This window comes from Dendrobium catenatum, unplaced genomic scaffold (assembly GCF_001605985.2).
Source record: "Dendrobium catenatum unplaced genomic scaffold, ASM160598v2 fragScaff_scaffold_1105, whole genome shotgun sequence".
NCBI classification, from domain to species: domain Eukaryota; kingdom Viridiplantae; phylum Streptophyta; class Magnoliopsida; order Asparagales; family Orchidaceae; genus Dendrobium; species Dendrobium catenatum.
In genome coordinates this window covers 2,588,659-2,603,685 of record NW_021319567.1, presented here as the reverse complement: position 1 = coordinate 2,603,685, position 15,027 = coordinate 2,588,659, and the positions used below count along the sequence as shown (strand labels likewise).

Genomic DNA, 15,027 nt, shown 5'->3' with positions numbered 1-15,027 from the left:
TCTAGAGTTTGTTTAAGATGATTGCAAATGTCTATAAAATTAATTGTAGCAAAAATAAAATTTTGAAAGTTGATGTAGTATTATAGAAAATTTTTATATAAAAAATTTATAAAATAATTTTATTATAGCTAACATATTAACTTTTTATCATAAAAATTTATTATTATGATGGCTAATTAAACATATGATAATAAATTAATAATCTATAAAATAAAAAAAGAGTACTAATTCTTATGGCCCCTCCATGTGCTATTTATTTTAATGAGATTTCATGATACATCAATTCCAACAAATAAATAAATAAAATTTGTTTTTAATGACCTTTATTTTTTTTGTCTCTCTCCACAGTCCACCCTCTCCTTAAAGTTGGAAAAATTATTACGCGTGGTGTATGGACGGATTCGAAGGTCAATTCGAACACACCACGCCACCCAGTACACAATGCATTGGATGATGTGGCGCGTTCGGATCAGCCTTCGAACTTGTCCAAACTCAACAAGTAATAATCTCTCTTAAAGTTGAGGCATAGCAAAACTACACTGTTATCTCTTATGCAAGCTAATGCATGTTCCTCAAAACATTAAAGCAAGGGACTGTGAAATGAACATATAAGACAATGCAATGCACAATTAAGAAGAGGGGCCCTATGAGTTGTCATAGCTCTCAACAAACATAAGTGGCCAACTATGCTCTCTAGGTTTTTTTTTTTTTTTTTTTTTTTTTTTTTTTTTTTTTTTTTTTTTTTTTTTTTTATTGTGAAATAGTAGTCTAGTAGTGCCACCTTTTGCATGGAGAATATGATAAAGCTTTAGGGATAGGCTTCATGAGAGGTCATGTTCATGACTTGATTAGATGTATCTTTAATATATTGAAAAAAATTTGATGAAAATGGGTTGAGCAAATTCAAGATTGATGATATGATCTATATCTCATGACTTGATGAGAGTGGGTAGATGAGGGCACATGCATAACTATGAGCAATTATTTATCCTACTCTTAATGTTTATTGAGCAAAATCTTTTTCCTAAAATTTATGACAACTTATAATATTCTATTTTGTTTGATCCTTCGATCAAAAGGGCACTCATCTCTCTCTCTCTCTCTCTCTCTCTCTCTCTCTCTCTCTCTGGCATAAATATTCTAATCTTAGACCTACACGTTTAAGGTTCATGGCAGTACCACTTGGCTAAAGTCATATACACTCCTGAAAAAATTATAGAATTATCTCTATGAGTGATTGGACATCTGTCAAATTATAAAAAAATAATAAAATTATAAGGCTTAAGTATTAAATGTCTGGTGATTTTACAAACATAAATTTTTGTCATAAGAAAACATTCAATCAAACTAATTATACAAAATAAAAATATCCATTCAATACTTTCAGAGTATAAGTGAATATCCCATGCCATAATTAAGCCAGGATTTCAAATTAGAGGAATATACATCACACAATAATTAATCACATATCATTGGAAGGAACCAAAAAATGAGGTAAGTAAAAAACTTGACCTACCTTCTAGCTAGATGGGAGTGGGGCACAAGTTTTCAATCATGTGGGAAATGTGTTCTCTTGGGGGAAAGAAAAAACCAAGCCATGGGCCTCCCCTTTCCTCCACTCTCTTCCTTTGCCCTCATAATAGGCTCATGACAAATCCCTTATAATGATATAATGGCACATGGTTTGAGCTACCACCTCATTACATAAAGGGTAAATATGCTCAAACACCCTTTAAAGAGTCTTGTAAAGGAGATTCATATCCTCTTCTTCCTCTCCCACCTTTTAGAGGGTTACCAAAAGCTCAACAAAGACTTTCTTGATTGAAACTAATTGAATTTTAAAATAATCTTATCATTATTTTATAAAACATGTTATGATTAATTCTTACTATCCTCTATTTGATTTAATTCAAAGGCCTAAAATTACTAGTTAATAGTCTTATATTATTTCACAATGATAAACATATTTTATATTTCAACAAATATGAATAATTTTTTTGTTATTTTATAAGCATGAGAGCTCTCCATCATAGTTGTCAATCACTTCAAATCTTTTATTTAGTGTCATAGACTAACAACCGACTTATTCATCAAATATATCTATTGTGTGACACATCAACATTTGAATTTTATAGCGAAAAGATGCTCAAAATTTAAAGATTCATCGTGGAACAAAGTGAAAGCGGATCAAAATTGAATCAAATCTCCAAATAAACTAGTAATCAAATCCTCTTTTTCAATTAAAAAATAAATTTATATCAATATAGTTTTCAACTATTGAATATGCAAATAAATTCAAATTTTTATGTAACATAAAAAGTATCAAGTAGGACTAGAGTTCACCATGAAAACGTTGCAAAATATGTTTCTAAATTAAGGCATGAAACATGAATGTTTGTGTGCACATGGATCACTAAATTGTTTAAGTTCTTAATAGCCATGGAGAGGATAGGATGAGTGCATGATTAATGAGGCCTTCTCTTTTGGGAAACTAACAAGCTTGAAGGAGATGGCAGCATGTGCTCTCATTAATTTATCAACTAAATCTACCTACAACCAGAAGCATAACACCAAAAACTTGTGATTTTCTTTCTCATCATTCAAGAAATCAATGGAAGTAAGATGAACTTCATTGTGTAAGAGTTAGCACCATTAATGGTCTAATCTTGAGCTGATTTAGGCTTCGCTTGTGATGAATTTTTTAGAGTTTAGTAAAGCTAGTGTAAGGAAAGTAAAATTTTAAAGTTGTTGTAGAAAGTAACTTTTTAGTATTTTTTTTTTCTTTTAATAGCAAAGAAGCAGTAGTCAAACAAAAATTATGATTGTGACACGAAAAATAAAGCAATAAGAAAGTTGCCTCAAACGAAGCCTTAATCTTACAAGATAGTCTCGAAGTCATTCAATCTACTCTCTAAATAGGTAAGCGTAATTATATTTAGGTTTAATTCAATGTTTGCTCACTATATTTACTTTGTTCACTTTTATCTCAATAATATATATATCTCACACACGAGAGATTATTCTGTGCGGACACCGGACACAGCTTACCGTCCAGAGGCGAATCAGTTGCAGCCACATCATCCAGTACCAAGCTATGATACCAAATAGTAGGTAACGTAACACATTTTTATTAGGCTCTAAACAGTATTCGGCTTCCGTACATAATAATTCATCCTTACACACATTTCCTCTTGAAATCTGAGTATAATTCCTCCATCTATGCTAACTAGAGAGAGAAATTTGTCACCTCTTATGTCAAATCATCTTAATGGTTATCAATCTCTATACCAATCATCAATTCCCTTTTTGTGAAGGCATTTAGCTTCCAACTGTCACATTTGACTCTTTGTGTTAGTTGTTGATCATCAAACAAATAAATCTCAACATATGATGTGACCAAATTAAGACTTCGTTCGAGATGATTTTCTTGCTATTTTGTAAAATTATTTGTTGTTAGAACGAAGGTTATTGAGCAAAATTTCTCAAATAATATTATTTGCCTCACAAATAGGAGAAAATCTCGCCAAATAAGATGAATAAAAACAACTACAATATTCATTATTGGGTTGACACTAACCTTTATTAACAAATTGCTCACAACAATTTAAAATATCTTAATAGACATTTCATTCACCCAAAAAAGTTCCAAGTAAAATAATACAATGTAAGATAAATATATTATATTTAAAATATTTTGAAGTTGTTTAATTGAGTGCCAAAAAATGGAGAATATTATTTTTATGTTTCATTTAAAGCAACATAAATTGATATAAGCCACAACAACGACGATGATGAAGCTGCTACCAATGGTTGCAACAACAACAACAAGCGATAGCAAGTGGCTACCAATGACAAAGATCAGTGTTGCAAAGAAAGTAACAGAAGGCCGCAATGACATTGCCAATAGCGGTTGGCAATTATGGTGGCCACACAATGGTCGCGATGACCAGCATCAACCAATTATGATAGCCGGCAATTTACAATATATTTAATAATAATTTTTTTCTTCTAAGGGTCTATTTAGGACGACTGCAATATTATATAAAATTGCATCAGTATGATTGAAAAAAACAGCTTTTGAATTGAGCAATCAGAAAGCTGTCTCAAATAAATCCGAAATAAATATGATGATCATCCTACAGTTGAACAAATAAAGAATCTATCATCCCAACAACAATACATAATCAGTCAACATAGGAAGTTGAATTGACAAACAGTAAGAAATATATATTTGTTAAGAAAGCTACATAGCTCGCCTGTGGGGCTGCGATGTTGCCGCAAATTATGTGCGATGACAGAGAGCCAGCGCGCACAAACCACCACGTAACAGCACCCGCCGCACGCACAGTGGATTTTAAATCTTATAAAAAAGACTTGAAATGGTTCAGAGAGAGATAGAGAGAGAAGAGAAAATGTATACATTATTGAAAAATAAAAATTAAGACATTTATATAATAATGGAATAATTATCATAAAAAAAAAACTAATACTAATCAGAATTCAAAGTTGTAAAAATTGGATTTTTTTTCACACATTTAGAAGTAGCGCTGTCAAAATCGGGTCACGGGTCGGTTCGGGATCATATAATTGATCCGACAATGTTCGATCCGACCCGTTTTTGCAAACAAGTCGATTTTCCCAACCCGAATCCAACCCGTTTCGTATATATTTTATTATTTTTTTATTTAATTTGATTTATTTAAACATAAATCAAATTAAGACAAGATTTACTTCAATGAAATTAAAATAAATCAAGTTTAATTTAATTTGGGCAACAATATTTATTTTTTTTAAATATCATTTACTTATTTCATAATAATCTTTTAAAACCCTCCTAAATTACTTTAAAAGGGGTAAAAAACGGGTTGATTTCGGGGTTCCGGGTCAACCTGAACCCAATCCGGTTTTGCAAACGGGTCGAAATTCCTAACCTGAATCAGACCCGGTTCAGGTTCGACTTGACCCGAATCCGAAATTTTCGAATCGGATCAAATATTGACACCTCTATTTAGAAGGATCAACTCCCCAGATTCCATAGGACATAATGAAGGTGTAGGGCGTATGCCCTGCCTCGCTGTATTGCATGTGGTGGAGGTGGAGCTGGAGCTGGAGCTCTTCTCTCTCTCCTTCTCCTCTCTAATATGTACACATTGTAGAGACAGAGGCCTCTCTCTCTCTCTCATCCCTGTCACCAACGAAGCTCCTAATGCCAAACTGGCAGTTTTAATTTCAGGAAGGAATGAGTAAAGGACAAGATTAGTCTGGGATTTGAGTGCGATTCTATTCATTTTTTCTGCCATCCCTACCTTCTCCTACTACTTCCTTCCCAATCCCATTTCATCAACCAGTACCGAGGATGAAGAAAGTTAGCGACTTGGAGTTCATGGTTGATAAAGAGAGAGCTGACTCGGAATGCTGCAGTGGGTGTCAATCTGGCTGGACTCTCTATCTTGACCAGTCGCAGTCTCAGGAGAGATTGACCGGATCTTTTCAACTAAGAACAGATGACTGTGATTGTTGGGAGGAAGAAGAAGAAGAAGAAGAAGAGGAGGAGGAGGAGGAGGACTTGTCCATGCTCTCTGATGCTTCTTCTGGGCCACCCCAAGTCCATGAGGAAGAAGACAACATATCCTCAGGCTGCTGTGAGGATGGAAATGGCTGCCTCTGCAATGCCACTTTCCTTCCCTTAACTACAGTTGCCAGGAATAGAATAAAGAGGAGGAGGGCTGAAGAAGAGCAGCAGGGAAAACGAGATTCCTTTTTGGATGACACTGCCAGTTCTACTCTCTCCACCTTTTCCAAGGCAATATACTAACTCAACTCTCATAAACTTCTCTAGTTTTTTGAGGGAACATAAACTTACTCTTCTTCTTCTTCTTCATTTCCTCTTTGAATAGGCCACAACAAGTAGCTGTGGAAGCAAGAAGCTTTTGATGGAAGATGATCACTCCTGCTGCTTCTCCACAACCCATTTCACTGTACCATAAACCTTTCATGGCTTTCTCTGCATTCTTAGCTTTAGTTAAATGAATTTTTTGATCTCTTATCCATCTTAAACAGGGGAAAACTGCATTGCCGAAGCATTTGGCTTACCTGCATTCTTCTGCAGGTAAGTATTCTCTCTTTGTATATGCTTAACAACTAGAGAATAAACACCCACTACAGCATTTTGTTCAAATTTTTGTCAATAGGTATGCAGACAAGAAGGTGAGAAGAAACTGAACTGAAGAAAGGCAAAGAAGATGTGTACAAATCTTCAAGATCCCTCTATGGACTCTTCTAAGTTTTTTTATTAATTTTTCATTATCAATGTTCTTTTCTTTCTCTTTTCTTTTATTCAGTCCCCACTTTTTCGCCTGTTGATCCAGTAGGAAAAATCCACAGCAAGAAAAGAAATGAGGCAAAAAGCTCCTGCTTTCTCTTTTGTCTAGTTCTTTTGTCATGAATGGAGGTAACAAATTGACGTTTCTTGGTTCTGTTCATATTCAAACTCAGCCACAGCTGAGTGTCCAATTCTCTCTTATAATTTTAAATAACTTACCTACCTCCATACAATACAACATATATAATGATAAGCAAGAAGACTTATGAACAAAAATGTTACCTATGAATGCTAACTACTTCCTTATTCTCAAGCTTAACTAAGGCTTTGTCTGGATTGACTTTTTTATTGTTTCTTACAGTAAAAAAAATTAATTTTTTAATTAAAAAATTGTTTTAAAAAATAATAAAAAAGCCGTCCCAAATGAAGCCTAAACCTTAAGCTCAAATGAAAGAGAAATTATTACACAGCTGCTATAATTTTATAAAAGAAAAATCAAATGCTGCTAAATTTACCTGGTAGAAAGTAGGGTATGAGCTGGCAAAGTGACAAGATCAGAGTGTAGTTGTCACGTCCATGACCAGGTTGTCCTGTGACAACATAGTTTTATATCTACCATTAATGCAACAGATATGCAGAGATTACTTTCATGGAACTCTGGTTCAGGCTTCATTTGTTTCTGCAGCAAGATGATTGCAAGGTGAAATTATTAGGTGCGGACACCGAATGCCGTCCAGAGCTCAATAAAAATGCGCCACGTCACCCCTACTCAGTACCGCGGCTCGGTACTGAGCTTGGTACTGGATGACGTAGTTGCACCTGATTGGCCTCTGAACGATAAGTTGTATCCAGTGTCCGCACAAAATAATCTCTCGATTGCAAGAGGCATTTTGAGGTTACCCATACTCAAGCATGACGCAGTTAATAATGGCTAAGAAGATACCCTTTAGAGTACTCATGAGCTGGCCTCTAATTTCTCTCTTCCGGAAAATTCAAAGAAACAATAAGTAAATGTTGGGTGTGGAATAGAGAACAAATAACTTACTATTTGTGTCTTATATTTCAGAATGACTATTGAAATAAAACTTGATTCTATATTTTGATGAACCTAAGCAGAATACAGGTTTGGTGTCATATGGAAATCTAAATGCCAAAGAAAAATCTCAGAATATCTCAGCGAAGTAAAGGTTTTTCTAGTTCTAGTTCTGTCTGCTATACTGCTCTCCCAATAAAGAGAGAGAAAGTAATATAAAAGAGAGATCATGTGAAAGCTTGGAATGTTCACCCATCTCCCTCTCTCTCTCTCTCTATCCATTAATTATTTAATGTCTCTACAAAACACAATGACCAGAGGAACTAATTATAATCTTCTGAAAGTGCAAAACTCAGAGAAAAAAATATTATTATTTCTGCTTCTCCTCACTCCATCATAATGGATGATATTATAATAGATACAGAAGCAACATCACCATGTTCCCATTCTCCCCATTCACTGCCAACTCATCGGTTAAGGGCCTAAGGCTTTCTCCTACTCAGGCAGAATGAGTACCTCCTACAGAACAAAAAACCAGAGAAGGGGCCTTATCTAATATTTCCCTTCTTCTTCATCTTCTTAAGTTCTTCTGTAACAATTTGCGCAAACTTCAAAGCTGCAGCACATGTGTGCCAATACAGCATAAGGGCACATGCAAACACGTGCAGCAGGCCGCATGCACACAATTGCACATGTGCACACGTGCACACGTACATGGTTGATCTTTTCAAGGCTTGAGACCCCCATGAAAAGATACAGAAGGGCTCAGTAAGTCCTTGCTTTTATTAGGATTTAATAAGCAGTTTGTTTAACCAATGGTTATTATGCAACTTGTTCACAAAGTTTACTATAAATGCCACAATGCAAAAGGAAACCTATAATGTATACTTATGGTGTCATTGTACCTGCTTAAGTACAATATTTGTTAGAAAATGACAAGATAATATAGCTCCAGCACAGCTTTTAGCTAATAAAATTATGCTTAATTTAGAATCTTTCATTACTATTATTTTTTCAGAAGTTCTGCTTGGCTATATTCTATTTGTTGCATTTTTTAAAACTTCTATGATGAGAAGCTGTTATTTTAAACTAAAACTTCATTTGAGACGGCTTTCTTACTGCTTCTTAAAGCAACTTTTCAGTAAAAAAAAATTAATTTTTTTTGCTAGAAAGCTGCTTTAAGAAGCACATTCCAAAAGAAGCTTAAATCTACTCAAATATTATACAAAAAGATCAAGTCTTTATCCCACTATGTGGGATCGGTTACATGAATCATTTTTCTTCATTATGTCTTGGTAAGAGTCAAATTCTCATTTAAATCTAATAAAAAATGTTATTTCTAATATTTTCCAATCAAGCCTTTTGAAGTCTACCTCTATCATCCTAAATATAGGCCAAATCTAATGCATTTACTCTTCTAATCGGATTATCAGAAGGCCGACATTTCATGTGACAAAACCATAATAATTGTAAGGAAATTATTGTACTTTTTTTAAGAGAAAGAATTTATAATATTCACAACTTTTTAAAAATCTACTTTCTCGTAGTAGTTCTATCATTACTTCTGAAGTTAATTTCAGTCATCCCAAATAGATTAAACCAAAAAATATTGCACATGTACAATGCCCAGTTACTAATGGTTTCCTGTATACGCTATGATTCCTTCAGGTCGTGTAACCATTTACCCTTGTTTGATTGTTTCCCATCATTAAATATAATTTAATGCTAGCCTGTTCTGATACAAATAAGGGCGAACTATTTATTTATTTATTAACTATAATTTAATGATAGCTTATTCATCTAAAGGTAAATTATTGAAACAAAATGAAGAGGGTATAAGCAAATGAATACTTTTTTCAACACATGCATATATTCATTTTTTTTAAATGGCGTGGTTTAATCTCAGCCTCATGATTCAAATTTAACAGGAAACGGACTACAGCAGAATCAAAGATTAACACATTCCAATTAAGATTGTGTTCAAAGTTAAATAATAGCAACAATGCGCTCAACCCTAATTTTTTATGTTTAATATAACAATTAAAAGAGGTGATCCTCTCATTTAAGTGACTTGTGAGCAAACAATTTTTAAGAAGAAGACGAACAACAACGAAACAGTTTTTATTTGATGAAAGACGAACACAGGCAAGCAAGATATAATGGATCTTCAATCCGAGAGGAAGATCCGGCCCTCCCAATTCCTAGTTGGCGGCTAGAGCCCAAGTACCAAAGAGATATAAAAAATTTCAGCCAAATTCAAGATGGCCCAACCCTAGGAAAACAAATTATTTAATGCATACAATCCAAAAGAAAATCTCTAAACATACCCTACTTTCAAATTTTCCTCCTAAACTCTTCATAAATCATTCCTAATCAGAACCTTTGGACTTTGTGGTTTGAGTGGCACGAGAAGGAGGTGGAACTTCTCCACCTCTGTTACACGTGAGCCGGTCTCGTATGGACCGGCTGGACCAGTCCAATGGACCGATCTAACAAGAACCCACTTCTAAAACACTCAGGCTACTTCTAATGGAAGTCGTAAGCCCCGAACCAATTCAATTAAACTGACAACTTCTAAATGAAGTTATAACTCCCCAAACTAAATCAATTATTGGGTATACTAATAGATGTAAACCCCAAAACCCAATAAAACTAAAACTTCCATCTAACCATTTCAGTTTACACGGGATCCTTAAGAGAAGGCAACCCATAACTGCTAATTAGATTCCCTGGATACTACGATCAACAGTTGTTAGATTGAAACATAAGGCATACCCAGGACGATGGAAAAATGAGATCTTGATTGGGTTTAGCTCTATTTTCCCCCATAACTGAGACTAAAATACCTAAAAAGTATTCATCCTTAATCGATAGTTCTCTCTTATGCGTTAAAAGGGATAATTAACTATGAGTGATTGCGCTCATGGGAAGTAAGAACCTAGATCTAACTAAACCCTGACACTACTCTCAGAGAAAATATTGTTAACAACAATCTGATTTAAGGAGAATGAATCCTCTATCTGTAAAGCGGGATTCATGCCAACACGCCATTTTTCTTGAGCCAACATGAACACAAGTAATAACTCCTGCATATATATGACTTGAATATAAACATTATTAACCCCTTTCTTTTCTAGAACTCTCCATAGCACTTCTCTTAGAACTTTATCATATATGTTCTCTAAATCAATAAATATCATATGTAGATCCCCTTATTCTCTCTATATTTCTCCATCAAACTCTCAATAAATGTATAGCTTCCATAGTAGTTCTACCCGGCATGAATCCAAATTGATTTTGAGAAACATTAGTATCACGCCGCAACCTATGCTCCATAATTCTCTCCCATAGTGATGTGAATCAATCATGCGATGAAATAAGAATTGCACATGAGAAGTTAATAAAATTATTGATTTCGCGTTGCTAATTAAAGAATAGGACATTGAAGATTAATATAATGACAATTCGTTACAAGTAGAGAATTGAAGAATCTCACAAAATAGCATCAAAATTTTAAATAATGCCAATAGCTAGAAATAAACAAAAGCCCCAAAGTTAAAATCTAGATCCTTCACCTTAAGATCCGTCACTCAAATTTAAAGTGGAGGCTAGCGGAAGAGAACCGTGAGCAGACTTAGCGACGCCACTAGTAGACAAGTGATCTTGAGAGGACTTGTCGCCGGGCAAGGAGGCCGGTTTTCGGAGGAGCGGGGGACGGCTTTTCGAATGATTCACGTGTAGACGAGAAAATGATTGTCGATGGAGTCCACGAGGGTGGTAAGTATCCAGTCCAAAGTACTCTCGGGGGTGTCCGTCAAAGTCAAATCCAACGTCGAAGAAGGGCGAATGGAGGATGTCGACTCGTCCGTTTGTGGTCGTTATTCAAATCTGAAATTCCATTCGGGTTCATCCATGCATGGTGGTAGTAACGACGAAACCAAAGAGGGGAGGCAAGGTGCAAACCGTGAGCAAGGGGGGGGGAGCCGAGTCACGGGTTGGAAGAGAGGCTTGGGCGGGTGGGATGGTATGGGAGGAAGACTTAAAATCTGGATTTAATTTTAATTTCAATTGATTTTGATTTGACATTAAAATTATGAGGGAAAGGAATCAAGGAGCAATTAGAGGATTAATAGGGAAGAGAGAGAGGTGGCCGGCCATGTAGAGAGAGATGGGGGTTTTGGAAAGATAAACAATTGGGGCCACAAGATTAAGTAACTTAATTAAATACTGAGTAAATTTCAGAATTTAATAAATTAAGGTAACTTCCTCCAATTTAAATTCAAGCAAGAGGACACAATTTTGAGATTTGAAATAGACTTATAAATCTCCTTGATTGACTCTCTTAATTAGATAGGCACTAATTAGAAAGTAACTGATTTCAGCAATTTTGAAATCCTGGCAGGGGAATTCTCAGGGAGGGAGGCGGCGGGACAGCCCGTGCTCGAGATTCGGCCGCCTGGAATCGGCGGCCGGCCAGGATGGTGGCGCGGCTCGGCCAGGGACGCCTGGGGCTGGCCGTGGGGAATCAATCCGTGGCCTGGGTGGAGAGGGGAGGGCGGTGGCCAGACGGCGGGTCGGCTGGAGGCGGGGCAGCTGCCAATCGGCGGTTGAACCACGTGGGGGCAGCGGAATTTTGAGGGGAAGATGATGATCCGAATGGAATTCCTGTGAGCTCACACCACTTGACTACAAAACAAGTTAAGAGAAGGCCTAGAACTCACAAAGAGATATAGCTCCTCTCAAAACTCACTAAGAGATTTGAGAGAGACGTTGCACTCACAAAGAGAAAACGAAACTAAAATTTTCATTTCATCCAAAAAACTAAAAGATTACAATGCATAATGCCTCATATAAGGAGGCTCAAACTAAAAGAAAAGAAAAGACATAAACGCCCTCGGGGCTACATAAGTCAAACAATGCCCTCAGGGGCAAACTAGAAAAACTAAGAAAAGAACACATGACGTAAGCTGTAAATAACTCAAAAGTAGAGGCTCTGGATCGTAGCCGTCGATCTGCGCCGTCGGCGATGGTACACGTGTCGAAATCTGATGTCCCTATCACATAGTTTTAAAGTATGACACATTAACTTAATTCCTCTATAATTCACACAATCTTGGACATCACCTTTGTTCTTAAAAATAGGACATTTTACCCATACATAAAAATTCCTAAATCCTTTTCAACGTGTTGCCCTAAGCTAAACTACTAAGTCAATCATCACAGACATCTTTGGGTTCCTCCTTTGGGATAGATTCATCTTTTCTGAAATACTTTACGGAAATAAACAAAGATCTGAAGAGGCAAATCCACTTTCAAAACTAGAAGGCAAGGATAAACATTGTCCCATGTTAACCAACCATTTCTTATAAGAATAAAATAGCGAATCCACTGGATGCATTTTCTCCAACTACTTAAAAATACACAAACAGCTATGCTTCTTGATACTGCTAGGGAATTTAGCTCAGTCTATCAGCTTCATGACATTTCCTGTTTTCTCTAGGAAATCAAGCTTACTCATGAACTTTCCTGTTACTTTTCAAAAGGTTTCTACATACTACAGAATATAGGTAAGGTTACAGCATATCTTCGACATTAAAGGAACTTCTTTGGTTCTGTTTCAAAAAAAGCAATGTTTCCAAAGCGTTAACCGTGATGCAATGCACAAACATTTTTTTCTTCAATACATAAAACATAAAGCAAAACGACGTTTTTACTAAATAGAGCGCTCAAGTGTTGGATATTATACATCCATAGATTATGTGCATTTAATATTTATTTACTTAACTAAACATAAACCACACCAAGTAATAAATTTTTAGCAAATATAACGATAAATTCAATAATAGTAATTTCAAATAATTCTAAAACAAAAAAAGAATAAAAAATATAAATAATATAAATAACTACCTGATGTAAAAATACTTAAAAATTAAGAATATATGTGTGAGATTGAGTGACCAAATAAAGACTAAGAGGCAAATATAAGCAAGAGAGTGTGAATAAGAGGCATCGACAAGCATTCTCGAGAAAAAGCTTGTGAGTGAGAAGTTACTAGCGCCAGTAACAAGAACTAGTGAAAAAGTACATAAAAACTATAATGGGGAGTGAGGATGAAGAGAAGAACAGCAAAAAAATTACTAGCAAGAGAATGGAGAACTGATAACCAAAAACTCCATTATTAAGATAAATAATGAGGAGCAAACAATGAGTCTAATTATTCTGGCAAAAGCTAAATCAAATCATGAAATTAAACCAAGATTTTTCTATGAGCAAGAATCAAGCGTATACTGCTACGACGCTACTAGGTGAAGTGGTGTCATATGCTCATTTTTTTGTGAGCTTGCACTTCACAATCAAGCAATATGCAGGGCAAGCGAATCGTTTCGCTTTGCTCCTAAAGCGTGTTTTTCACAATACTGTGCAGGAGTACAAATGTTATGTTCTTCAATACATGATTAATAATGTTGAGAATAATATGAATGATCAATCTCGACCACCTTTTTGTCTTACTGTAGAATGTTTTTATGGAGCTCATTTATGAAAAAAGATGAAAAATCTTGCTTGGTAAAATTTGGGAAAAAAAGAAACTCAAATGATTTGAATTCAAAGAAGCCTATACAAGATAAATAATAGACAACCCCAATTTTCTAAAGTCTAACAGTTCTAATTTTTTTCAGTCTAAAATAATAAAAAAATGTAAATGATATAAATAAAAAAGTGATGCAAAAATACTTAAAATTTAATAATATGCTCGTGAGATTGAGTGACCAAATAGAAACTTAGAGGAAAATATAGCATGAATCAAGAGTGTGTGAATATGATGTATCGATAAGCATTCTACAGAAGAAGCTTGTAAGTGAGAAGTTACAAGCGCCGTTAACAAGAACTAGTGAAAAGTATAAAAGAATTATAGTGGGGAGTGAGGATGAAAAGAAGAATCACCGAAAAATGACTAGCTCTAGAGGGAGCCTATTTATTTCATCCATTAAGAGTAACATCATATATGAAGAATAAAAAATATATATATCATTAAGCAGGGAAAGTTATCAAGGACTACTAGTCATGTAGTATGCACAAATATTAGAGAAGAAAATAAAAATTAAGTAGTTGATCCATCACATATCATAACAAATATAGTTCATAACAAAATTTAAGCAGAAAAATCTAAATGCATCAAGTAGTTGATCCATCACATATCTTATCCTGAAGGAAGGGTGTGATATGGGGGCACCTTGTGGGGCCCAGGGGATCTGGGATTGAATCCAGTAGAAGGGATTCGGTGCTAAAATCCAAAAAGGTTGTTTCTTGGTCACCAAATTGCATACTACAAGCTGAAAAGCAGCCTGACTGGACGCACAGTTCAGAAGCTTCTACAGTGAATGTGAACAAGGTTGATACCAGCAATCAAATTGTTTATGGTCAACAATAAGTAGCCTACGTACCAACTATTGCACAACATTTGTCTTCTAGATCAGCTGTTAAAATAGTAAATTCACCTTTTTCCTTGTTCAATCTTAGGCCCATCCAGTCATCTACCGAGACATCAGTTCCATGCCACTAACTACCTATTCCACATATATCTCCCCAATCTATTCGACTCTCAACTGCAACTGAACAATTTCAAAGCCTTCCTTTGGATGTGTCTGTTACAACTGTAGATTCGAATGTGCCT

At 35.3% G+C, this 15,027-nt stretch overlaps 1 protein-coding gene across 1 annotated transcript; it reads left to right on the top strand.

Annotated features, from left to right (window-relative positions):
• Positions 1 to 4,906: 4,906 nt before the first annotated feature.
• Positions 4,907 to 7,299, top strand: LOC110092304. Its single transcript, XM_028698567.1, has one exon. It carries the CDS (start codon positions 5,357 to 5,359, stop codon positions 5,813 to 5,815), a length of 459 nt encoding a protein of 152 aa, XP_028554400.1. The 5' UTR covers positions 4,907 to 5,356; the 3' UTR covers positions 5,816 to 7,299.
• Positions 7,300 to 15,027: the final 7,728 nt, after the last annotated feature.